Genomic DNA, 25438 nt, shown 5'->3' with positions numbered 1-25438 from the left:
AATATTACCAGGTATAAAAGTTAGTTACAAGGTCTAAGTATTTACCTACACGATTTACTGATTATGCGCTTTAGAATGCGATGAATAAATGATATCATTATAATTTAATCGGTTACGCACTGATTGAAATTAGTAAACAATTCTTTTAAATAAATTAATTTATATTTATTTTTTACTAACTATTTCTTTGTTTAAAGTAACAAATCTTGGCGAAGAAAATTCTTTAGGTAAAAATTTTAGAAAAGCATTTTTTTATTGTGATTTGAATATATTTTGTTGCAGTTATAGAGCACAACGTGAAAATAATGTTCAATAAATTACACACCGATACTTTAAAAAATGACTCAAAGGCATAGAAAAGTTTTGTTATGCAAATTTATTTCTATTTTCATTTAGTTCTTTGTAAGTTTTTATTACTTTTTATAACTAGCAATATTTTTCTTAATTTATAAATATTTAATATAGCGACAAGAAAAAAATCTTTGAAAGAAAATATTAAACGTATTATTAAGTAAAATTTTAAAAAACTTTTTTTAAGATAATAATTAACTTAAAAAATATTTAATAAATTTATAAAATAATTAACATAAAACAATTGATGAAATTTGTTTATGTTACGGCAATACATGTTGTGTCTGTATATTAAACTCAAAACGGCGGCATATTGATATTTCAGGTTAGAATTTGTTTTCCTAGTAACTGATGGTGTAAATCTTTACTTTATTGCACGTATTAAATTGCATTTATTGTTTTGTCACACACTATTATACTTTTTCATCTTTCAGAAGAGAAATAATTATTCAATACGTAAAGATGGCTGCGGCTATGCCAATTAACCCCAAACCTTTCCTCAACAGCCTCACTGGAAAGGCTGTTCTTGTTAAACTTAAATGGGGCCATGAATATAAAGGATTGTTAGTATCTGCTGACGGTTACATGAATCTACAACTAGCTAATACTGAAGAAATAGTAGACGGAAACTGTACAGGTATATGGCCACAAATATTTAACAATATTGTTTTTACGGGTGATTGGCTATCTCATAAATGTAAAATATGGTACACTATATCCTATATAGAACAATGGTTTTAGAAATAATAAATAATTTAGTCATAGGGTAGTAAGAAACTCTGTTTCCAAAATTCGGATTATTACAAGTTAAATTTAATTTATCACACCAACAACCAAACATCTCCATTACTCCAGATGTCTTGTCACCATTTTACGATTCTATAGTTTTCATAACACATTTGGGTACTATTTCAGTTTAAAATTTGGAAGGCCAAAATGCCATTGCAATGATGTCACAGCTAAACACTAAAGTCATAAAATTTATTAGTGAACATTATTTCAAATTTGCTCAGTAATCCCTTGCTGGTGGCCTACAAGATTTCCTCAATATTTCTTTTCAGACAGTTAAATGTACCATAATTTTTGTAACTACAAACAAATGTAAAATTGTTTACAGGTAATCTTGGCGAAGTACTTATAAGATGTAACAATGTCCTCTATGTGAGAGGTGCAGAAGAAGAGGATGAGGAAGGAGAAATGAAGGAATGATGTTAGCCTTATTTAGTTCATATATTTAAAATTAAAACTGCATTAGTTATAAGTTTGTATTGAATAAAGTTAAGATTAATTACAATTTCAACTATTAAAGAAAATGCAATTTTATTGTAAGTTCTTTACATTCCTGCATTTTTATTAGCTTAATTTTGCTGGATACTCTATTTGTTATTGTGTGCACAAGTTTGACAAACCAATGAACTTGCATACATTGGTTTGTCAAAATCAAAAAATTTACATGAATAATGTGTCTTTATATTCATTTTGCATTGTTTTCATTTTTCATTTGCGATAAATGGCTAAAGTACAAATAACTTGAAAAACTAATTTCTCAATAGTGTGTGGATAGAAAAAAAATAAAATTGTTTATATTTTCAGTTTGTTAGTTCTTCTTCTTGTCAGTATGGTGTTAAAGCAGAAATGATAATTTTTCCTTTAATTCGTAAATTGATATATTTGGTAATTACTATTACGCCAATACAGTAAAATATTAATAACACCTGAAATTTATTTTATTTAATTTTTAGATATTTTTTAGGTATTAACTGTATTTTAGAGAATGACTCTAAAATACAGTTAATACCTATGGGTTCCATGTCAATGAGGCCTGAGTCCGATGAAGCTGTAAAAGCAACCAACCTCTACAAATATTAATAATCTACTACATCATATTTATCAGATTTACAAGAAGTTGAATTTAAAAAAATGTTACATTAATTCCGTTTTTCTTAGGATTTTCGCCATAAACTTAATAAAAGACAAAGATTATTTTCCATTAAGTATTTATAGACATCACAACATTTATCATGAAACAGCCTACAGGTAAAATTCACTGAACAATCATAACTTTATTTTAACTATTCTTATTTCAGTTTCCTTTTACTGGCATCTACATACAAAATACAGTTTGTTTTGAGAGTACGTTAAAGTTCGCAGTTAACAACTCAATGATATATTAGAAATGTTTATTTAAAAATTAACTATAAAATTTTAAGATCCTGACAAGATACACAAACAAACATACATTGACAAATGATTACTTTTATGATTTATTTACTATGATGTTAAATTAATAGTAAATAAAATACAAATTTCTCAACAATAAACACAAATGTATAGCAAATATAGATAATATCATAGACAAAAAGAAAATATTCTGTTCAGAAAAAAAAACATTATTTTTTACTTATTTAAATACAGTAAAAACGGTTTGGTATAAATAAACGGTTTTTAATATGCGTAGAAAATAAATTACAAAATAATACAGACAAATTTGTACTACCGCTTAAATCTTTATTTTTTATAGTTTAATGTGTACAACTAAAATATATCTATTTTACAGAAAAGACACTATCACAAATAATTATACTGAAAAATATTTAGATGCATACTTAATTAAAATTTAAATAAAATAAGTAAATTGTCGTCTTTTATTATGAAATGATATGCAAGGCTGAGCGACATGGACACTTATAAATGCTTGTACGAAATGACAAACTACTGATTAAGAACATGTACTCTACTTTTTCCTATTAGTAACTCATAATTTCTCACCCGAAATCACTCTAGGTAAATATCCATCTAAATATCTAATCTTTGATCATAACATACAATGTGATAGTCATGAAATATAACAAAATTAGGCAAAATTAGAAAACTTTAATACATTTAGTATAATTTTTTATTTTTAGCAAAATAAAAATCATTTCTGTGCGTAGCTTAATCCTATGAATAGTCAGATAAAACTACTGAATTACGTTACATTGAGAGCAAGTGAAAATATCCTTAGATCTCCCTAATAAATATTTTTTTAAGAAAATAGAGACAGTTTTAAAAGAAGTTTAGTGACAATAACATATTCAACCCCAATTCCCAAACATATATGCCTTTATTAACTTTGTTTAGATATTTTCTGGTCCCGAAATAATATGTTTACTTTGCATTATTTTATGCTATCTGTTTAAAACTGGTGTAACAATATTTATTCTTATTCTAAAGTAAATATGAATCTAGTAAAATCCTAGGAACCGTTACCTACTATGTAGATTTGGAATAATACTCTAAAAGGAATTTCGTGCCTTGCGTGAAGGAATTGGGGCTGTTTTAAACTCAAAGAACAAATTGACTTCGAAAAACCTCATTTAAGCGTGATATATTCTTTCAAAGCATTCATGTTCTATTTTAAAAGAGGAAAATCCAATTAACGTTTATTACTATTTCTATTTCATTGTTAGAATAGATACTTTCAATGATAAAAAATGGAAATAACACTTTTAACAACATTTTTTTCTATTGCTACCTGAAAGTAAGGTTTCAGAAATTTGCTGAGATCAATGACTAAATTCAATAATGTACTTTGTTAAATTAGCTGAAACTGTTCTCACCAGTAAATATTATAAGAACATATTTCTGATTAAATATGAATTTAAGATATTGGAGACATAAAAAAATCTTCCAAATAATCTTTTGAAATAAACATTAAAACCTTTAAAATATAGTTTGACACCGGTCCCATTATTATCAAAGACTCAATACATGCAAACTTGAATAGCAAGCAATTACATTATCATATCTTTATTTTCTACATTTAATATTTGAGCCGTCCTTAAAAGTAACACTTTATAAATACATAATGATAAATGGGAATTTACATGAAAAAAAAAATTATCAAAACAATAAAAGCCGATATAGTTTCTTTATAAAAGTATTGATAATTTCACCATAGTATCATGATAAAAGAAAGTATATTGTTTCTTACTGTTAACAGTACATGTTGTTAGATAGTGGATTAAGGTTGGTGGTGTGCTTCTGATACTGATTGTAAAAATTAAAATTTCAATATTATTATAAAGAGATTGGTTAATCGGATACACATTTGGCCAAAGTAATTTTTATACGAAATTATGGAAGAGGCTTCTATATCATGGGATCATAAATCCAGTATTTAAACTTCCTCAGGTTTATGGTATGGAATATTAAATACAAGTTATTGATTCTTATATTACATCAGGGAGACCTGTTTTAGAAACAACTGAAATAGTTGCTGATTAAAGGCTTCTTAATTATTTTATTCCACGTTATTTATTTTTAAAATACATATTGGAATAACTAATGCTTCAACAAAAATTTTACAAAAATGCTTCTAATAATAAACCATCTATTTGACTATAGATAAATATGGATCCGATTACCCAATCTTGTTCATACTATTTAGTAATAATAACATCTCACAGTTTAGTAATAAACTAAAATATATTTTAAACACCAATAGCTTTAAAAGATTTTACAAAGAATTACAATACATTATTACATGTCTACATATACATTGAAACAATAAGTGACATGTGCATAAATTGTTTTAATATTTATCCCTAATAATCTAATTACACATATAGGAGTAAAATTGTCTAATTTTAAAGTCAAAAATTGAATATTAACCATTTGAGTGCTGGAGAACTTTCTTATAGATGCTAAAATTACCAAATGAATTAATAGCGTAGTTTTTTTTTGTGGAAAAACCAAAAAATATCAAGAGTAGTGTCATTGGAGATACTTGTACTCTTCATCATCATGGCTGCTATAAGTCCTAATTTCCTAAAACAGACAATGTCACTCACTATCACTTACAAAGCCTCGGTGTACTCAAATGGTTAATAAGTAAAAGACAGTCACAGTTAGTAGTTTTATGTAAATTTCTAGTAATAAGTACAACAAGTAGACAGTTAACTATTTGCAATAAATGCTAACAATTGTCCATTTACAAAATAAAATCTTTCAGAGAAATTCATAGTTTGTACAAAAATAAAAAGTAATTTGTAAACAATACAAAAGGTACTGTACATCGTTTAAAATAAATGCGATAATACTGTTGAACATTTGCTAACTGGCTAAGATAGAAAAAAAATATTTTAATTTTTAAATGTTATAGTATTTTTGGAGACAAACATTGAAAGTTTTTCACATATAATATATTAATTGAATTTGTCAATATGTAAAATGATTTACCTAAAATAAATCATTAAGATATCATCAAAGGATAAAACTTACTTCCTAGGTATATTAACACATTAACATCCAAGAATGTGCAATATTGTAATAGTAAATATACATTTCAGTATATGTATGTAATGTGTTTTTAATAGAAATATGCGGTAATAGCTACAAATCTTTTGTCCAGGTAGCTCTGTTCTACCTCTACTGAGCAACCAGCTTCTTGTGCTAATGTTAAAATCTGTAAAAGTAAAAAAAAAAGAATCGGCAACTTCATAAAATTAATACTATATTCCATGTAACTATAAAACTTGAAATATATTTTATCATGATACTGAATAAGTTATATTAGTAATAAATTGAATTGGATGCAAAATTAAAAATATCATTGTTGTGAAAAAAAAAACCTTATCTCTATGTGAAGTGTATATAGGCATTGGATATGTATTTTAATGTTTTCGGTATTAATATGAGTCTCAGTAATTAAATGGAATGATGAAATTCCAATAGTTTTAACAATAAACTCTTTTTACCTTAAAGTGAGACAGGTGCCTCACGATTTAGATTTAATCCTGCTAATAAAAATTTCAAAACATTCTTACCTGATCGGATCTAGTGTTTCTTGGCAAATATAATGCAATATTTGAAGTTATTGACCTTGCAACTTTCATCAGCTCCGAAGCTGGTTTTGGTTCTAACATTGTCTCTATATCATACTGGAAGTTCTGAAAATTACAATATAATTAAGTAAGAAACTGTCAAATAAATTTGAAATTTTCAGTTATTATTGCTTACAAGAAAAACAGTGGAAAACTATGTAAGTAAATAATTGACTTGAAACTAGAAACTATTATGTATAACATAGTTATGTATAACATTAAGTAAATACATAGTTGTTGATAGTAGAATAGAAAAATCACTGTAAAAGCAGTTAACGCTATTTTTTGTGCATGAGTTTTTTTGTATCTTAACCAAACAACCGAAGCGTTATCGATGATGATGATGAATATCATCATATAAGCCGATAGACGCTCACTGTAAGCGCTACTTGCATCCAACGAAAATCAAGGTACCATATTAGAATATGTAAAAAAACATATGTTTAAATATTCTCGTCTCTTAGTCATAAATTTAAATTCGTCCACTATTCGTCCATACCAGTGTTCCTTAAGGATTTATTTAATTATCTTGGTTGTATGCAACAAACTTATAACTTATCCCCAGTAGTTATAAAAACTGAAGATTTCGTACATTTGCCGATAAGCTTTTGGTATATTTAACTAGGATATCTAAAAACAGCAATCTAACTACAATGAGTCTGTTATAAAGTAGACATTACTGTCAGTATTATAAAACAAAGTCTGATTTCACTACATTAGTTACACTGCTATAAAATCATTTCTTTTTGAAATACTCTTAATGTGACATCGCTGCAAGTAATACAGTGAAACAACTTCACCTCATGTATACATCATGTACATATATCATAATCAGAACAATAAGAAAATAATTGTAAGAAGTAGGAGCAAATGACATATTGTGGTTATCTTTAACACAAAATCCTAAAAATGGTAGGATAAGAATTATTTATTGGGGACATATGCACACTCTTTAGATTTTAGTAATACATCCCGGAACCACATATTAAATCATATACATACCTCAGAGTAATTGGGGCCACCCCACGGTGGACTCAGAAACACCATATCAGCAGTGAGCTCCGGAGCCATTTTGAAGAAATCACCCACAACAAACTCTATATTTTCTTCAACACCATAGACTGATGCATTATGTTTTGCCATTTCAATCTTTGAAGGGTCAATGTCTATTGCTATCACTGCAAATACATTAATAACATCATAATGGTTGTTTACTTTAAGTAAAATTATTTATATACATATTTAGTCCAGGGTTTTTAAACTTATTTAATGTATCCCCTTTCCTAAGAGATCCTGGATTTACTCCAATACAACAAGCACAACCACCTGGAATGTTTCAGTGAGTGGGACTCACGCTTAAATATGTCCTAAACATTTTCTTGTCCAAAATAGCCCAAGTGTTATGAACGGCCATTGTGTTTTGCCAGTATTGACGTATGGATCAGGGGCGTGGTCGTTTACGATAGATCTTACAAGAAGGTATAAGGTCAACCAGAGAACAACGGAGAGGGCTATGCTCGAAGCTGCGCTGCAGATCAGCTCGAAGAAATACTTGCCCCGCTCGCGCAATCGATGTCTAATGGAGTCGAAAGATTCTCGAGTGGCGAACACGAGCTGGTAGACGCTGCATGGGTAGGCCCTCACTAATGGGACTTACGACATAGTCAAGATCACAGGAACTTGCTAAATGCGAACTGGAGACTGGTTATCATGGCGATCTTTGCGGGACGCCTATTGGTCCAGAAAACATTCACCAAAAATTTAAAAAATTACCTATGCTAGCTGGCAAGATGTTTCGTATATTAAGAGATTTACAACAAATGATTTAGTAAAAACAAACATTTATTTAATAATTACATACCTTTTTTACAAGTACGAGCAAATTGTATAGTATTACCGCCGGCGCCGCAAAAAGCATCAACAACAGTGTCAAATGCGAATTTACTGGCGATGTGCCACGCTACGTTCTCCGGCGTCACGCTGAACCAACTCTCCCGATCCAGTTTTATGCCTTCATCAAACCTGTCAAAACAACAATATAGGGTGAACAGTTATAGCGGTAAAGGCTATAAAAGGGCTGTGTAAAAGCTTTAAAAGCCATAAAAAGGCTGTATAAAGGCTGTAAAAACTATATAACGACTGTCTAAAGGCTGTAAAAGATACAAAACGGCAGTGTAAAGGCTGTAAAAGCTATATTTTTACTGTTAATGGTTATCGACATGTCACATGCCAATAAATTATAGTAACAAATAATTAACTATAATAACATATTTCAGAATGATCTCTTTGCGCATGGCAATTGGAAACATGTGTAAAATCCTTGAAGCTTTTTACTAAAAGGTTGAGTATATACACACATTAAAGCTTTTAGACTTATAACCAATCACCCTGTTTAACTGTAAAAAATAAATATTTGAAATAATTTATCTCGAAAAATTATCGCAAAGTTGTTTAAGTAAATTAAAATTAATCTTTAAATAACTATGCCCAGATAAATTTATATGTTATATGATACTCGAATATGCCAAAGGAAAGTTAATTTTGTTAGATATTAATATAAATTCCAATTTTAAAATAAGAATAATTTTATCTTAATAAAAACAGCCACGAGCTTGTATACTAGGTGAACCGACGATATATTTAAGAGTCATGAAAAGACACTGGATGCGAGCAACGCTGGACCGGTAATTGTGGCGATCTTTGTCCTATGCCTTGCAGAAGACATCCATCGACTGACATGAATGAATGAACAAAGCAATAGTTTACCTATGAAACAAAGAATGTCGTTTCTTCCAATATTTCAGCATTTTTGGTTCACCCTTAAGTTCAATCGGAATATCGGAGGAATCGAATCTTTCGCCTGATGGATCAGCTTTTGAGTATCGTTTTTGTCTTCTTCGTCGTTTAGTTTGATCTGTTTGTGGTTGAACTAAAAATTATTCAATCTTAAAAAATATCATAATAAAATTTCAGAGGATTTTTTTGTAGTTACATCTGTATTACATTACCTGTATTGTCTACTATTCCTTCGGCACATTTCTCTGTTTCATTCTTCTCTTGTGTATCACTGAACGAATTGTCCAAGTCTGGAGGTAGTGATACAGCGGCAGCTTCCTCCACTGTACCTTTTTTAGAGTCACTTATCTCCTCTGTATCTTTTTCTTGTACGTCGAAATTGCTAGTATCAAGTGCTTCTTTAACAACATCAGTTTGGATAATTTCTTGATTGAGCTTCTCATTGTCTGACTGAACTTCTGGACAATCATCATCAGTCTGCATTTCTTTTTCATCTTGGAATTCACTAGCCTGTTTTTAAGTAATTTTCTTGAAATATAATTTGAATCACGTAGTTAAATTTATTCTAAAATAAGGTTGACAATTACTAGATAAACAAAATCAGAATATGTTATTTTAATTGTTATTGTAATGTGTTTGTTGGACAGTTAGATGATGGGTTAGCTGTAATCAGGTGGACATCTCCAATTTTTTTTAGATAATTTAAAATGTATAAAATGGATAGACATACAATATTGAATGTAATTTAATTTGAATCATCACCAGGCATCCTTATGGCCATTACTAAATAATTCATATAGTGGTCAATAATAAAAGATGAATTTAAAAACGTTAACGATTTTTAATATTTATAATGTATTTTAAATACTAATTTTAAACCAATTTAAAAATTGATGAGATAGCTCAAAACAATCTCATAAATTTTTAAATAATAACATGCTTAAAATGGAAAATTCTCTATCAATCTTTATATCATTAGAGTCACTGGTTTATAAATATATTTATGTACCATTATTTATTTAAAAAATGTAGTTAATAAATTATGATGTTAATCATTGTAAATTGAGAATAATAACGGCATACATAACTTATAAGGAACCATTATAGTTAACAAAAGAAGTTGAAATTCCAGCATGTCAAAAAAGGGTGATGAGAATTTTTTGTGGTTCACATATTGAATGTGTGTAATGTATTGAATAATTAAAACAAAAACAGATAAACATTCAATACAAAAACAGAGAAAATTAAAGTTTGTTAAGCAAATATTTCATAAAATAATATATGACAATAATTACTTTCGCCATACAAGGATTTCCATCATCATCAAAATATGTCTTTTTTGATACCCCAAATTTCTTGTAACGCGGTGGTCGAAGTCTCCCCATGCGTTTTCTATACACTAATTGTCCTTTAGGCATAGTTTCTGATTGTAAACAGAAACCCATTAATTCAAATGTTGCCTTGATTTTTTCAGATGATACTTCTTCCTCATCAACTTCATGGCTGAAAAGATTATCAGAAATACATAACACAGTTGACCATTGCAATTTTTACAGCCAGTTCCCATGTTAACAGAGCACACATAAACAGCATTTTAAAATTAATAAAATCGAAATTTTATTAAGAAATGATATGAATTTTTTTAAATAATGTATTTAAAAATACAATGCATTTATTAGAAACAGATATCTGATGATCAAATGTTTACATACATAATTAATTTAATAGAAATGACTTGTAGCAACAAAATTTATAAATGTGAATGGGTGAGGAAGACAGGTAGCTATATAGCTGTTTGTATGAGTGAGACAATGATGACATAACCATGTGTTTATAATTTATCTATTAATAACTCATTAAACCATAACTTTAAGCAAATATGGTTTCAACTACAACATTTCTTTGCATTTCACTATGTTTTTTAGAGGGATCTTAATCAAATTAATACTATATAAGGAATAAATAATATACTATAAGTACCTTCTTTTCAACGATACTGGCTTTTCTTCAGGGGGGTCGTCATCCCCACCATCATAACTACAGTTCTGAAGGTTACTGTTACTCAAAGGTGTAGTAATTGCATCAGGATTTGTTTCGTTATGCTCTGCAGGAGGGGCATCATTAGATTTTTCATTTCCATCACTACCCTCTACAGGTACATTACCTTCTAGTTCATTTTGCTGATGTTCTTTAAGTAAATTTTGCAATAAAACTCCAACAGAATCAATATATTTGTTGCTTGTTTTCTTATTCCTTTTCTTTGGTTTTGTCATTTTATCTTCAAGATTTATTTTATCTACTTGTTCTTGCACTTCAATGACAGAAGGCATTTCTTGAGAATTACCCTCACTGTTTTCTATTTCTGCCTCTGAAACTTTTTTCTCAAGTACAGGGTCTGTATTTGTTGCTGGCACATTTTCAATTACATTATTTGCTTCATGACATTCAATGTAATTTGCATAATGCAGTGCATACTGTTCACCAAAATGTTTCTTCCACAACAACTGCCAATACTGCTCTGTGTCCATTTCCTCAGACTCTTGATCAATGTTTTCATCAACATTTAAATTAGCAATCCTGGTTTGATCATTCGATTGGTCATCAGATGTAGATGAAGAAATGCTGTAATCATCTGTAGATGTTGATTCAGATGTTATATGACTTGAAGTGATATCATGACTTGAAAGTGTCATTTTAGTGACATTTGTCATAGAGTCTGTACCTACAAAAGTCCGAGGACTAACAATTCTTTCATGTTCAGAACAGGATCGTCTCCTATTTAAAGGTAACCACGCATCTTCTTTGTTATAGCTGGAGTCACTTGATTTGTCAATTTTCTCTCCACTTTCAGCTTTTCCTTTTTTATATGGATTCACTTTTGAATCATAGGAAAACTTTCTTTCCCTGACACAATCATCTTTTTCTGCTTGAGGCTCAATCTGTTCAACATGTAAAGGATCAGTAGATTGTGGCTTCGATACAGAATTTTCATTTAACAGCAAATCATGGTTTTCATCTAAATATGAAGGGTTTATGTAATCACTATATTTCTTTATCCATGATGCCCAAATAAGTCTTTCACCATTGATAGCCCAGAATTTATCCCAAGTGTCTTCAGATAAATAGTTTTCTGTGGCTAAATACTCACACCCATCTAGATCTTGGTCCATTTTTTCTACTTTATCATGGTTTGTGTAATCTGATTGACAGTCCTGATATGTGAGATCAGCTCCACTGTCACTTGGCTGTAAAGCATTGCTAGAGACACCATGTAACTGGGCATCATGTTCATCAGTGGAGCAGTAATTGTCAGTGTGGGAAGCACTGCAATAACAACTTGCACCTTCATCTTTCTGAAAAATAGTTAAAAATTCAAGCTGTTATTATTGTACTGTTTTTTTTTTTAATAAATATTATTTAATAAAATCAATAATAAATATTTAATATCAACAGTCATGTCAACTGCTATACACCAACTGCAAGGCTCAAATCTAGCAACGCTCCACCAAATATTGTCATGATTGACCTTACTTAGCTCATGTCCAGTATCTTCCAGTTTTTATTACTTATTCATCCACCTGTCTTAACAAAGTTTACACAGTGTAGTAAAGCCCACACTTTAAGGATCAAAAGCTTTTCTTTTTCTTAAATTTTACTAAGTTTGACATGGATACAATGGTGTTTTAAAGATAAACATAAGATTTAAAGTTAGTCATGATCAGAATTTCAATAAAAGTATGTTTTACTATGTTACCTCGCATTTCACTTTATATGATGTATCAAGAGAAAAATGAACATGGGAATGATCTTCTAAATCCTGTGAGTGAGAATCACGTAACACTTCGATATCACTTTCACTTATATCTTCTTTATTCACGTAATATGTTTTAACTCCATCCCTAAGGGCCACATAAAAAACACACTATAAACTGACTGTTAGTAAAAATCAATACATTTCAAACAAATTTATAAAATTTTTGGGCTCACTTAATAAATGCTCTGCTACAGAGACAGTAAACATAGTTTTCATTATCATAAATATCCTCCTCCCCATCAACGTTAAAATGGAATTCAGCAAGTGGTTCCCATCGATGATAATGATCATAATATTCCGACATCATTACTGAAAATATTGATTTAATTTTAAGTAAATGAAACTCCTTAAAAGTTTTCGGTTAATATTACACTAAAAACATATTAAATGAACCTTTTATAAAATATATTAACAAAAATCGAAACAAAATCCAATGAAAACCAACTGACAATATCACATACAGTGTTGATATGTTCAAAATTTAAGAGATTTCTTATTTCTTAAGGCAGTGCTTAAATATTTAAGAAAGCCACAAGAAATAATACAATAAAACCTATTACTTAATTATGGACGTTTAAGTTTTATAATCGAGAAAACCCTTTTGCTGATATTTTATTATTTAGAACATCGTAAGTAAATTTTAATGAAATTTATTAAAAAAATAGATTCTTACAAAAATTAAATTCTTTAAAACATAACAATTCGCATTTTTTAAACGATAATCAATTTAATCTTACATGTAATGGTTATTACTCTTGTCAAAAATTACATTTGTTTATTCTATTTGTCAAGTAAATGTCATTGTCATTTGTTAGAACCCACGTTTATTTTGGAAACTATAATAAAGTATTCAATTTAATTTAAAAGCTTATTAAACATATGATATAATGGGAAAGAAAAACAAAGAGTCCCTCGGCAGGGCGCTTATTAAAGACAGATTTGCAAAGAATCGACATCGCCGTCATGTGGAAGATAACACGATGGTAAGGGTATAACAATTGTAGTATGATATGAAAATGACATAAATTATATCGTTCTTATTTAATAATACTTCAGATAATGATTAAACATTAAAAAATCAGATGAACTGATATATTTTTTATTTCAATGGACGCAGCAGTTTAAGTTAATAACATGATTATTGTAATTCACTGGAGTGTAGGACAATTATTTAGTATGTGATTAAATGTACTACCTTTCTTCTTTATTTTAATAGTATTTTTTTTGTTTTGTAATATTTAATTTTCCTACCTTTAGTTGCATACAACAGAAGTCAATGATGGATATGAATGGGGTAGGCTAAACTTGCAATCAGTTACGGCAGAGTCCTCGTTGCAAGAGTTCCTTTCAACTGCTGAGCTTGCACAAAGAGAATTTATTGCCGAGAAGCTTAATGTCAAATATGTCAAATCAGCCCCAGATGCTGTAGAACTTGTAACATCTCAACCAAATTTTGATGAACCTTTGACTGTACCAAGGAGGTGAGATCTCTAACCAATTTCTTTGTAATTTAATGAAAAAAATATTTTATTTTAACAACTTATCATTAGCCACATATACAACTCGAATTATTTCATAGTTGCTTAAGTAAGTTTTTAAACCAATATTGCATAAATTTATGAATAATACTTGTAAGAAAACTTGATCTTTTTTAACAAATAATAATAATGAGTAGCATATATAGCAGTGCAGAAAAGCTCCCTACTCAAGGTCCAAGGACATAGTTAAGGTTGCAGAAAGATGCTGGATGTGGGCAGCCCAACACCAGTCATTGTGAAGATCTTTGGGGAAGCTTATGCCTTATAGTGGGCATATATTGTCTGACATGATGATGTTGATGAGATAGCATATCATTTTCTTTAACACTTTGAAGAATATTTAAACATAATTGAATATTTGTATATAAAACAGATTTTTGAAAGAAAAACTAAGTAATTTTTCAATTAAGTTGTGAAAATCTATGAATGGCAATAGTAATCATGGTTTACATGACCACAAATTTCAATTTACTGAAAATAAATAAAGAGATAATAAAAAAAAATATTTGTATTTTAGACCGCCATGGAATCCTAACATAACAGCAGAAGAACAGGTGGGTCGTGAAAAAGATGCATTTTTAGATTGGAGAAGGCATCTTAATAAATTGCAGGAAAAACTTGGTGCAGCAGTAACTCCATATGAAAGGAATTTAGAATTGTGGAAACAGTTATGGCGAACATTGGAAAAGTCTGATGTAGTAATGATTCTATTAGATGCTAGGAACCCTTTATTGTTTAGGTAAAAATGTTGTAGTAATTTTTTTTAATACATTTTAAAAGCAAAATTTATTTACTTTATTTACAGCCATGATGAGAATTCAATATAAATTTATAATTAATAACTACAAATATTTCTGATTTTTCACATAACAGAATGATTGGTTATAGGTGAAAAGGCTTTAAAATGATGAATATGCAGTTCATTTTCATAAACAATAAATAATTTTACAATAACATAGTGAGTAAAAAGGTTTTAAAATAAGGATAAAAAAATATTTAAATTAATTATTGTTTATGATCTGTTGTTGCAGATTTTGTACTGCTAAAAATTATGTACCTGTCACATTCCAAAATCAAAAATTTTATTAATGGAAACAAATTTAATAGTGATCACCATAATTGGTGATTGGAAATAGGTGTAAAAGCTTCTACCCTTTTTGCTAACAAATAATTTATACATTTACTACTTCTTTCATATTTTTGTCTGTAACCTGTATATATTTAGTATATTTTTGTCTGTAAATTAGTCTTAAACATTTTATAATGTTTAAGACTAATTTTAAAGCATACCATAAATGCATTATTTTTACTAGTACTTTATATTAATACTAACCGTTTAACTGCTAAGCAATTTTTGCATATATGAATTGACACTCTCATTTACTTCAAATTTATTGATAATTCAATTTATAGATGTATGGATTTGGAGAAGTATGCCGCTGAACAAAAATGCAAATGTATTTTATTGTTAAACAAAGCTGATCTAACCAGTGAGTATGTACGCAAATGTTGGGCAGAATATTTTGATAAAGAAGTGAGTATTATAAATGGTTTGAAATAATCCCTATTATCATATGAAAGGAAATATATTGCTTGGCAATATTTTCAGGGTATTTCCATAATATTTTTCTCAGCTGCAAAAGCGTCCAAAGAAAGAAAAATTTCAGAGGAAAGTGAAACAAAACCGAAACGACAAAGTATTAGCAAAGATAATACACCTTCACAATCTGATAATTCTGATGTTGAAGAATCAGTTAACGATGATAATGAAGAATCTAATTCTTTGGAGGATACTGAAGCAGATATAGAGTTATTTAAAAAGCAATTGGCCGTCATTGATAAAGCTGTTACATTCACAGCAGAAAAGTTGGACAAGATTCAAGAAGCATTAGACAAAGTTTTAGATAACTTAAGATCAGGAAAGCCTATTGAAGAAATACCATTAATTACTAAATTGAATGAAAATAAAGATGAAACAAAAACTGAAACAACTGAAGAACTACAAAGAAAGAATTCTCATGAGATTTTTGGTAGAGAACAGTTATTAGAAGTGTTAAAACAAATGAAAACTACAAACTTGAAAAATGCACCAAGATTGACTGTTGGTATGATAGGTTACCCAAATGTCGGTAAATCAAGTTCAGTCAATGTTTTAATGCAGACTAAGAAGGTGAGTTAGAAATTTTACACCTTAATCTTTAAAACTGCTTTAAAAAATTAGAATCAGTATGGTTGGGGGTTATAAGTGTCCTCTATGACACAATTTAAGAGATGGTGAGGATAGTGCTTAACAATCAGAAATACCAATATTGTTTAGCATAACTCTTAGGTTTGACTTGTTCTTTGAGCTGGTTTACGCCTTATCATAGCAAGTGGGTTCAATTGCTACCCATTTCATATACATGATGATTTGTTATAGGTATAAAGGCATTAAAATGTCGAATATATGATTCATAATTTGCTGTTAATTAATGTATGATACACCTTATAGATTATATATTATTACTATAGATTTCAGAAATAATAAATGATGTAATGATATTAAAAAAATAAAGTGTTTTCAAATTCAATATTTATTGTTCTGACTATCTGTCCCTGCAGACTTATACTGCCTGAAATTATTGAGCCAGCCAATTTATTCCCATACAAAAAGAAATATTTCAGAGTGATCACTTGGGGTGATTGGAAATAGGTGTAAAAGCTTAAAGATTATTGCGGACAGATGAAAAACCCTTTAAGTCTTTCATATCTATAAAAAATCATCCCTGTAAAGGCTGCCTATTTCCGGTATTGCACTGTTGCCTGGTTTATAGGTAACATTTACTATAAAATATTATTAGGCAAAAAGACATACCATATTATTTACTTACAAGTGCAACTCAATTGGTACAGCTTCTTTTTTTTAATATTATTTTGTATAAATGTAAGTTGAGGTAAAAATATCTTAATATACAGTAAATATTCTACCCATCTTTTCATTTGTGTAAATAAACAAAATAATTGAACTTAGAAAATGATTATCATTTATAAAATTATGAAAATAAATTTTGAAAACACAAGATCTTCCTTATAAAATCTGGAATAAGAATATTAGACTTGAAGGATTATAAAAATAAAATAAATATATTTTATTTTTAACTTTATTCATTCAACTGACTATTTCATAGACAATGCGCCGGTTGATGCGAAAACATGTTTTGATTAATGAAAGCACCAATTATATGTTTAAAAAGAAACAGAAGAATTAATAATGTATCTCATTTTAGGTAAGTGTCAGTTCAATGCCAGGCCACACCCGACACATCCAGTCGTTAATACTTGACGAGGATATTGAACTGCTGGATTGCCCTGGTCTAGTGTTGCCAGCATATGCCGTTGCTCCAGATCTACTGCTCACTGCAGTGTTGCCAATTGACCAGGTATTTTATTTTAAAAAAATGTTTCAGTTCATTTATTGCAATTTACCAACATTATTTAGTCTTACTATTATTAATTGATTATAGATGCGTTCACACGATGCTGCAATGGCCCGCCTTTGTGAACTTGTGGGACGACATACTTTCGAGCAAAAATATGGTCTTTTGCTGCCACAGTATGAAGAAGGAGATGGCATGGAGTATAAGAAGATTCTTACTGCACATGCTTGTGAGTTTTAAAAAATAAAAACTTAATTTTTAATCATGACTATGATATTTTATACTTCAGGTGTATGCAAAAAAATAAAGATAAATTTTTATTTTTAGAATATGTTATACTATTTAAATTATGTTAATATGCATTATAGTATATATCTTTATAAAGGTCTTCCCTTTATCTCTTTCCTTGTAATTTATTTATCTACATTGCACGCATGAACCGGATTAGAAATTGTATTTTTGTAAATTAAACCTCCCACAAACTTTCATACAGGCTAATTGGTTATAGGTGTGAAAGCTTTAAAGAGTTAATATGTACAGTGTTATATCCTATAGCTAATTTATCAGCAAAAAGCTTTGAACACTACACTACACATATTTCCAATCAAAATAAAGTTATTAATCTGAAAGTTTATTTTGATGAGGCAGTCCAATTACTTCACGCAGAATTAACTGCAGGAACTAATAGTTTTAATATGTAGTAGTTCATATTTTAAGAACACTTTCTTACTGCATTATCCTTAAATTATTTATTATTTTTGAAACTATTGATTTTTGGATGAGGTGTACCATGTAATAATTGATAAATAAGCTATATATTCATCCCTTTAAAGCTTTTATATCTATAACCTATCACCTAGTATAGAAAAGTTTTAAAAAGTTTAGAGAGTCGAAATAGTTACTGTCGAATTATGTTATTATATGATTATATAAATATAGAGGGCAGCGCAAAACTGGTTATTCTGGCATTCATCTTTGGGAGAAGCCTATGAGTCTTGCAAGTGATGTTGATGTTGACAAATTTTATGCTTAAATCTAATATTTAATAATAAACCCCTTGTCCTCAGTTAACCGAGGCTTCATGTCAGCGGCTGGTCAGCCAGATGTGAGTCGATCTGCGCGTCTCCTACTGAAAGATGCAGCGAGCGGTCGCTTGCATTGGGAACAGTTGCCACCCGGGTATCAACCAGCTCCGATCAATGACTTGATAGAAGAGAAAAGAAACGACACAAGGAAACCGACACCGCGAGAAACTAGGATGGTTGAAGTGAGTTACACTTGCACATGTAAGCTGTCCTATAAATCAATGTAAAAGTGAAAGCTGATGATAGAACAGGTTACTGTTCATTGTTAATTACAGAAAGTTGAATAAGAAAACTTCTATGTATAAATATACCAATTGTTTAATATCATTTTGAAAAAATAAAATTTGTTCAGTGCCCCAATTTTCTAAGTGACGGATAAAATATACATGAAAAAAATTAAACATTTTTAACAAATTTAAAAGAGATATAATAATGACAGTTATAAAATATTTTAAAATAGGAGAGAATAATAAAACTATGTTGATATTTATAAATATGTGAGTGCGTGTATCGGTTATTAACACGTTCGGTGTCACGGTAATTTTTGAAGATTTTCCATTCAGGCCGCGGGGGCGTACACGACCCACACTTTAAAAATAAAAAAGTCGTTTAGATGTATGCTTCAAACTTTTTCAATACTGCAAAGCTAAAATTAGCGGGAAAAAGTTATAAATTTAAATATGCATTACGTGCGCGCGTTGTGAAGTTATCTGCGACCCCACAATTATTTTTTTAAGAATCAAAATAGTATAATTTTAATATACAATCTTCTTTCTATTACCATGGCCACAAATCTTTACTTTTCTGAGACAATGTACTACAGTATATATTAATATGTAATAGCGATATATCATATACCGAAATCGAACGTCGAGATGCATATTAACCTAAAGTTGCAGTCAGGTAAGCACATTAGGATCAAAAAATTCCGAGACATGAGTGGGCGAGTGAGATGTACGAATTATACCTGTTTGTGCGAAAGAGATAGATAAACTACATCTATTTTTGCCCAGATGGCTACTTTGAAAATTTTATAAGCAAACAATTAGTTTAGGAAAATATCCATCTGATTATATTGTACTTTAAAAGATTTGTCATGGCGATCTTTGGGGAGACCTATGCCTTGCAGTGTGCGTCTGTCGGCATACATGAATGAATGAATGAATTGAATGTATTTTATTTTTAAAATCGACAAAAGCGTCAAAGACAGCATTATTGACAGCATAAGTAAGTGTAACATATATTTAATTAAAGACTGCTCATCTTCATAGGGTTGGAAAAATACGTCCGCAGAGATAGACACCGCATTTTTTGCTATGAAGAATAGTGCCGCGCATGTGAAAGGAAAGCCTGTACTTGGGTATGATTTTTATTTATTATATGTATTCAAACTATCGTACAAACTATTATTAATGTCTTGTGATAAATTAGGTACTAAAATATCAGTGTTAAAAATAAAAAATTCGAGTTTACGCAAAGGATCACGAGCTGATAGAAGCTGTGTTGGTTGACCCCCCATTAGGGTCACCGACGATATAGCCAAGGCCGCAGGAAGTCACTGGATGCGGACAATGCAAGATTGACCATTGCAATTAGCCTCTACCGGCTGACATGATGATGTTACTATATTGAGACGCAACTATATTGGAAGTACTGAAACTCATTGCACTCACCCGATTGCCAGCCCTCGGGTGCCGTTTGGCCGGAATTCTTCGCGGTCCTTGAACATGGTATCCGCCGAAGCGATCTCTCAGTTCGGCGGGCTTCCAATCCAGTGAAATATTAGGATGTACCATCCTAAGTCGCCAGAGCTTCGTTACCTTAAAACAGGTCTTAGGCTAGGAGCTCTCTGTCCCCTGCCGCCTCTAACCCGTGGTTTTAGTGGTTTCATTTATTAAACGGAGATTTGTAAAAGATATTTTACAATGTGAAGGACTTTTAAGTGATAACAGTGTTTTTGCAGCGAACACAAAACTCGTCCTAGTTTGTCGTAGGCTTTCCTCAGATATGGACGCGTTTGGAACCCTCATAGGTTTAAGATGAAGAATACCAATATAGGGAAGTTCAATTTGATTTTAGTTTTTGTTAAATTGAGCTTTTTTGGCATTCCTTCCATGATGTACACAAGTTGTCACAATAAATGTTGTAGATAATAATAAATGAATAAATAGTCGCCTTATTGGCAAAACCTCGTTTACATAACCTAAACCACATGCAAATTACCAGGTTTGGAGGCCGCCGAGCCTCTTAGATTACTTTTTTTAATGGCCTCCGCCATTGGGAACCTCTCGTACTTCTATCTTGTTTGGGACAGGGTTTTCATTCCTCTTTTATTAATTTTCTTCAAGTCCTTTTTTAATATTTATGCTCTTCTGTCATTCTTCTTAAGATTTATCTTTCCTCTTCTTTCATTCTACAATTTTCTTTCATTCTTTTCCATACTAATTTCCGTCATTCTGCCTTAGCCTCGTTCCACAAACATCACAGAATTATCACAAGTGCGGAAAGAATAATGATAGTTAAATTTGAGAGAATCTGGTATCAAATTGGGCACTTTTTTAAATTCTTTTCTTAAACTTTGTCAACATCCCGAGATGAGCCCCGATACACTCAGTCCGTTTTTATAAGATCTCTTCTTAATACAGAAATTGAGCAGTTTATTCCTAAAGCTTTGTAATCAATTTATAAATCTTTTACTTTTCGTAAATTTGTTTTACAAACTTTTGTTTCATTAACTTTTCAACGGATTGTTGTATTAATATCACATGTAAAAACCAAGTTATAAAAAATTTGTTCTTTGTTGGATCTGTCAACTCCGAATCCTTGTTAGTAAATACTACCAGCTCGTTTGCATTTTTAAATTTATTTTAATTTAACAATAAATGAATTGGATACTAGTTATCGCTCGTCAATCGTCAGAAGGACTGTGATATCAGTTTCGTTTCGTTCGCGGGTCTGTCTGTACAATTATAGTTCAATACAATAATAGTTCTAAATAGGTTAAATAAACTAATAAAGAAATTAAGATGTTTATTTTATCGTATATTAAACACATAATAAAATCGTATTACAGGTTTCGCATTTAAGAACATATTTATATTAGGATAATGTTCTTATATAAGTATTCTATGTATATACCTCTTCCTTTAACAAATACATATACAAAATGAAAACTTATTAATAAAAAAGTCATGGATTTTATTTTTCGTCTTTAATTAGTTACAGGTAATGTGGCGATGTCTTCCAAAATTTCGAATTTAAACCCTGTACGCCCAATATTCTCCCGTTCCAAGTCCTCGTTCTATTGGTGGTCACTTTTAGAACAAATTTCTTGGTCGTTAAACACCCCGGCACATCGTACAGTAGTTAAACTTTATGAATTAACACTTGGCCGCGGTCCAGGGTTCCCATTTCGCCTTCTAAAAGATTATTTAAGTTTCTCTTAACTATAATTGATAATATTCCAGGGTAGCGCTTTCATCTCTCTCATTTATTAAAATTTATATCTATACGCTTTTTAATGGGTGTAACATGTTATTATTGTTTAGTTTTGACGCCAGTAGGTTTTTTTAGTCGTATTATTACATCAAATTATTTTTAATTATATTAACCTATAAAAAAATAATTTCAGCTTTTAGGACGCATCTGTTGTGGACTTCATTAATATACAAGATCATTGTAAATAATTTGTAGTTGCAGGAGTATATTTAACTTATATTACAGTTTGAGGAAAATGTTGTCGTATTTTATATAAAAAATTAAATAAATATAAAAAACAAAATAAAACACAATATTTTTTATTATAATTTATTTGCATTTGATTAGGGTGAGAGACTTTTCCTAGGGTTAGTAGATCGTAAAGGTGACAACAAGACGAATTCTGAAGTAAAATAAGTGTGTATATTCAATAACCTTAGCCTATATTTATGCCGATTTAAAACTATGAAAACAATGTTCAGTCAATCACAAATGGATTAGTAGAACGCTTTCTTTCGTCCGATGAGTATAAAGAATTATACTTCTGTGGAAAACACCTTTTAGATGCGACGCTGACAACGTGACGCAGTTTCTACAATATATTGCTATAAAAATTAAAGGAACTATAAGCAAGTATTTACAGATGGTAACTTAAGATAGAATAACAGTTTGGTCTGTGTTTTAACTTCCCAACAAGGCATATTCATGGTAAACAATGAAAAACCGCATACCACAACAACCACACGCGTTATGTTGATCAATTTCGGCAGGTTTTTAACAGTATAGGTCCAAATAGTTGATTATGTATGACACTCATAAACACTCGTTAAATATTGTCTCTTCAATCTTGCCACATATACGATATCACGTTATTGGTAGTTAATAGGTTTTATAATACTTTGTGGAACTTCGTTATTCGTAGCGTTATTAGTTTTGCACGTTTATAGAAGGTAGCCAACGTTTATACCACCCTTATTTTAGCTCCTATGCAATAACCTAAGTTAAGTAAAGTCAGGTATTAAAGACTTAGATGGGTGACCACTTGGAAACACCGCTTGAAGTATTACCGCCACTTACCAATAGATTTTCCTCTATAAACGTGAAACGTATCGTTGGAAATCTTGTTACAATGTCTCCCGTCGGCAACGCCTTCCGCTGTGGTATTGAAGTTAAGTACAGAAGTTCTCCCAATAGTTCGATAGCAAATGAGCCGATTTTCTACCCTCCCTGGAACCCTAGAATAGAAACGCTGAACGCGTTTCCACTATAAGTCAAGCCGTGGCAGCTTATGCTCAGTGACTCCATGAAACCTCCGCTTAATCTGGTTAAAAAATAACAATGGTTTGCGTCTTAATTGGTTTACTGTAAAAAAAATTCTAGGCTTAATTATATTGGTAACTCTTTAAAAGAAGAATCTATATCAGTACGGGATATCGTCTTCTGTTTTGGTGCAACGAAACTAGGATAGTAGATATTGACTTGTATTGACTTGAATTACATTACATAGATCCACACCAAAATCGAACAGGTCGATATTTCCACTACAACAACAAGTAAGCATACAAGTACCGTAAAGGAGTGACGCCATGGATCCTTAGTTTAAATTAATTGGGCGAGAGAGTCGCCGCGATTAATATGAAGTTATTTTAAGTGATAATAAAGCTTAGTGCTAACACTAAGCTAAGAGAGTAGTACAAGCATGTTGTAAAAGTTACCACCAAAAAAGCTGTCCGAATTTGTTACGGCCTTTTCTCAAATTAGGGCGAATGTAGCTTTAAGTTGAAAGACAGTTTACAAGGGAGTACAATCTGACTCTGGTTTCTGTCTTATTGGGATCTTCTGGGGCACTTCTCATGACTATGATGTGAGAGGAAGATATGATCTGGGACAGTTCCGCAGAAATTTATTGTGCATTTATTTTACAAATTTAAAATATTATTTAAAAATAGACAAGAGACGGACATATGATAAATAGAAGAAATAATAACCTCGTAACGCCTAAATTTCACCTACAAAAAGTTAACAAAACCTGTATGGGTAGGAGTATAAAATATATAATAAAGTTCAACAAGATTTCACAGACCTTCCTTTTCATAGTTTTAAATCTAAAATGAAAAGAATCAAATTATAAGTATTGAATAAATCTTATTTATAACATACAAGAGTTGTTTTGATATCGAAATGTGTGGTTGATATTACAATGTACACATAGAAATCGTTAAATTTTATTTAAAAAGAGCAACTGTTGAGTTTCTAGCCGGTTTTTCTCAGCAGATCAGGATGCCGAGCTGGTAGTAACTTACTACTTACAAAGTATAATCGGTGGTTCAAAAGTGTATGTAAATGCCAACTTGAATAAACATATTTTAAATTTTGAATTTGAATGTTTTTTTTTTACAGGATTGTAGGCCCCCAATCAGCTGACAAACCTGTGTTGGGTAAACCTTGGAAACTAGAGAAGAAACATGCCAACAAGAATAAAAGAGAAAAGTTAAGAAGAGTCTATGCTCACCTGGATGAACACTAAAAAAACTTAATTTATTTGGATTTGGAGTAAAAACAATTTTCTTTACAATTATCTATATATTTATGTCATAATACGGTATATAAATTAAGTATTGCATTTATTTGTAAATATTTTACGCAATTTTCATATGCAATAATTAAAATTTAACCTTTGGCGTAATTTTTTTTATACATAACATTACAAAAAATTGTTTTTCCTTGCGTGACTGTTTTCAGTACCATTTTTGGCAATTAGTATATTTGTTTGGCTTTCAAATAATTATGAAAACTAAAGTTACAGTCGGAAATGTTATAGTGTTACCGAAACTGCTGTACCGCGCCTTAGGTATGCGCGCGAAGAGACGGAGAAGTACGGCAGCTCTATTCGTCAGTCCACTGGCAATGCTCGCCACACCTATCACGTTCTACCGTTGGTCCCCACCTTACCATGCATTGCTGCCGCACGACACTGGCGTTTTCGGTAGCAAGGTAGGTAGGTTAGTATCATGAGACTAGAAAATATATAAATCAGAGTGAGTTTTATATAGTTAAACATGCCATTTTAGTTACTAATCAGTAATAGAAGTATTGT

General features: G+C 30.4%; 3 protein-coding genes across 6 annotated transcripts; 2 read left to right on the top strand and 1 right to left on the bottom strand.

Annotated features, from left to right (window-relative positions):
* Nucleotides 1–617: 617 nt before the first annotated feature.
* Nucleotides 618–1941, top strand: SmF (small ribonucleoprotein particle protein SmF). 2 transcript variants are annotated; one of them, XM_068762462.1, is made up of 3 exons: nt 618–676; nt 786–988; nt 1469–1941. In XM_068762462.1, exons 2-3 carry the CDS (start codon nt 814–816, stop codon nt 1558–1560), a joined length of 267 nt encoding a protein of 88 aa, XP_068618563.1. In that variant the 5' UTR covers nt 618–676; nt 786–813; the 3' UTR covers nt 1561–1941. The 2 variants fall into 2 exon arrangements, with proteins under 2 accessions (XP_068618563.1, XP_068618562.1); XM_068762461.1 differs by lacking the exon at nt 618–676 and adding an exon at nt 683–707.
* Nucleotides 1942–4997: 3056 nt separating this feature from the next.
* Nucleotides 4998–13276, bottom strand: Tgs1 (Trimethylguanosine synthase 1). Of its 3 annotated transcripts, none has more exons than XM_068762244.1 (11): nt 13219–13276; nt 12999–13134; nt 12766–12910; nt 10992–12364; nt 10307–10514; nt 9224–9521; nt 8982–9144; nt 8077–8237; nt 7218–7393; nt 6159–6281; nt 4998–5797 (listed from the first exon to the last, which is right to left on the bottom strand). In XM_068762244.1, the coding sequence occupies exons 2-11, from the start codon at nt 13130–13132 to the stop codon at nt 5702–5704; spliced, it is 2877 nt and encodes a 958-aa protein (XP_068618345.1). In that variant the 5' UTR covers nt 13133–13134; nt 13219–13276; the 3' UTR covers nt 4998–5701. The 3 variants fall into 3 exon arrangements, with proteins under 3 accessions (XP_068618345.1, XP_068618347.1, XP_068618346.1); XM_068762246.1 differs by having other exon boundaries at nt 8982–9129; XM_068762245.1 differs by lacking the exon at nt 13219–13276 and having other exon boundaries at nt 12999–13159.
* Nucleotides 13277–13622: 346 nt separating this feature from the next.
* On the top strand, nt 13623–24995 carry Ns3 (nucleostemin 3). Its single transcript, XM_068762271.1, has 10 exons — nt 13623–13808; nt 14083–14306; nt 14881–15102; nt 15777–15897; nt 15973–16533; nt 17630–17782; nt 17867–18008; nt 18847–19046; nt 20136–20224; nt 24742–24995. Exons 1-10 carry the CDS (start codon nt 13713–13715, stop codon nt 24866–24868), a joined length of 1935 nt encoding a protein of 644 aa, XP_068618372.1. The 5' UTR covers nt 13623–13712; the 3' UTR covers nt 24869–24995.
* Nucleotides 24996–25438: the final 443 nt, after the last annotated feature.

Source organism: Battus philenor, unplaced genomic scaffold, assembly GCF_028537555.1.
Source record: "Battus philenor isolate CCGP_79_NKW_IND1 unplaced genomic scaffold, ilBatPhil1.0.hap1 SCAF_16, whole genome shotgun sequence".
NCBI lineage: Eukaryota > Metazoa > Arthropoda > Insecta > Lepidoptera > Papilionidae > Battus > Battus philenor.
This window is presented reverse-complemented; position numbering and strand designations above follow the sequence as displayed.

Coding starts and splice junctions, on each gene's coding strand:
- SmF (XM_068762461.1), top strand. Junction 989..1,468: donor AGTAGACGGAAACTGTACAG/GTATATGGCCAC, acceptor AATTGTTTACAG/GTAATCTTGGCGAAGTACTT.
- Tgs1 (XM_068762244.1), bottom strand. CDS start 13,132: ATGATGTCGGAATATTATGATCATTATCATCGATGGGAACCACTTGCT. Junction 12,365..12,765: donor CATATAAAGTGAAATGCGAG/GTAACATAGTAA, acceptor ACTATTTTTCAG/AAAGATGAAGGTGCAAGTTG. Junction 8,238..8,981: donor CGACATTCTTTGTTTCATAG/GTAAACTATTGC, acceptor TTGTTTTGACAG/GTTTGATGAAGGCATAAAAC.
- Ns3 (XM_068762271.1), top strand. CDS start 13,713: ATGGGAAAGAAAAACAAAGAGTCCCTCGGCAGGGCGCTTATTAAAGAC. Junction 19,047..20,135: donor GAGAAACTAGGATGGTTGAA/GTGAGTTACACT, acceptor TCATCTTCATAG/GGTTGGAAAAATACGTCCGC. Junction 20,225..24,741: donor AAAGGAAAGCCTGTACTTGG/GTATGATTTTTA, acceptor TTTTTTTTACAG/GATTGTAGGCCCCCAATCAG.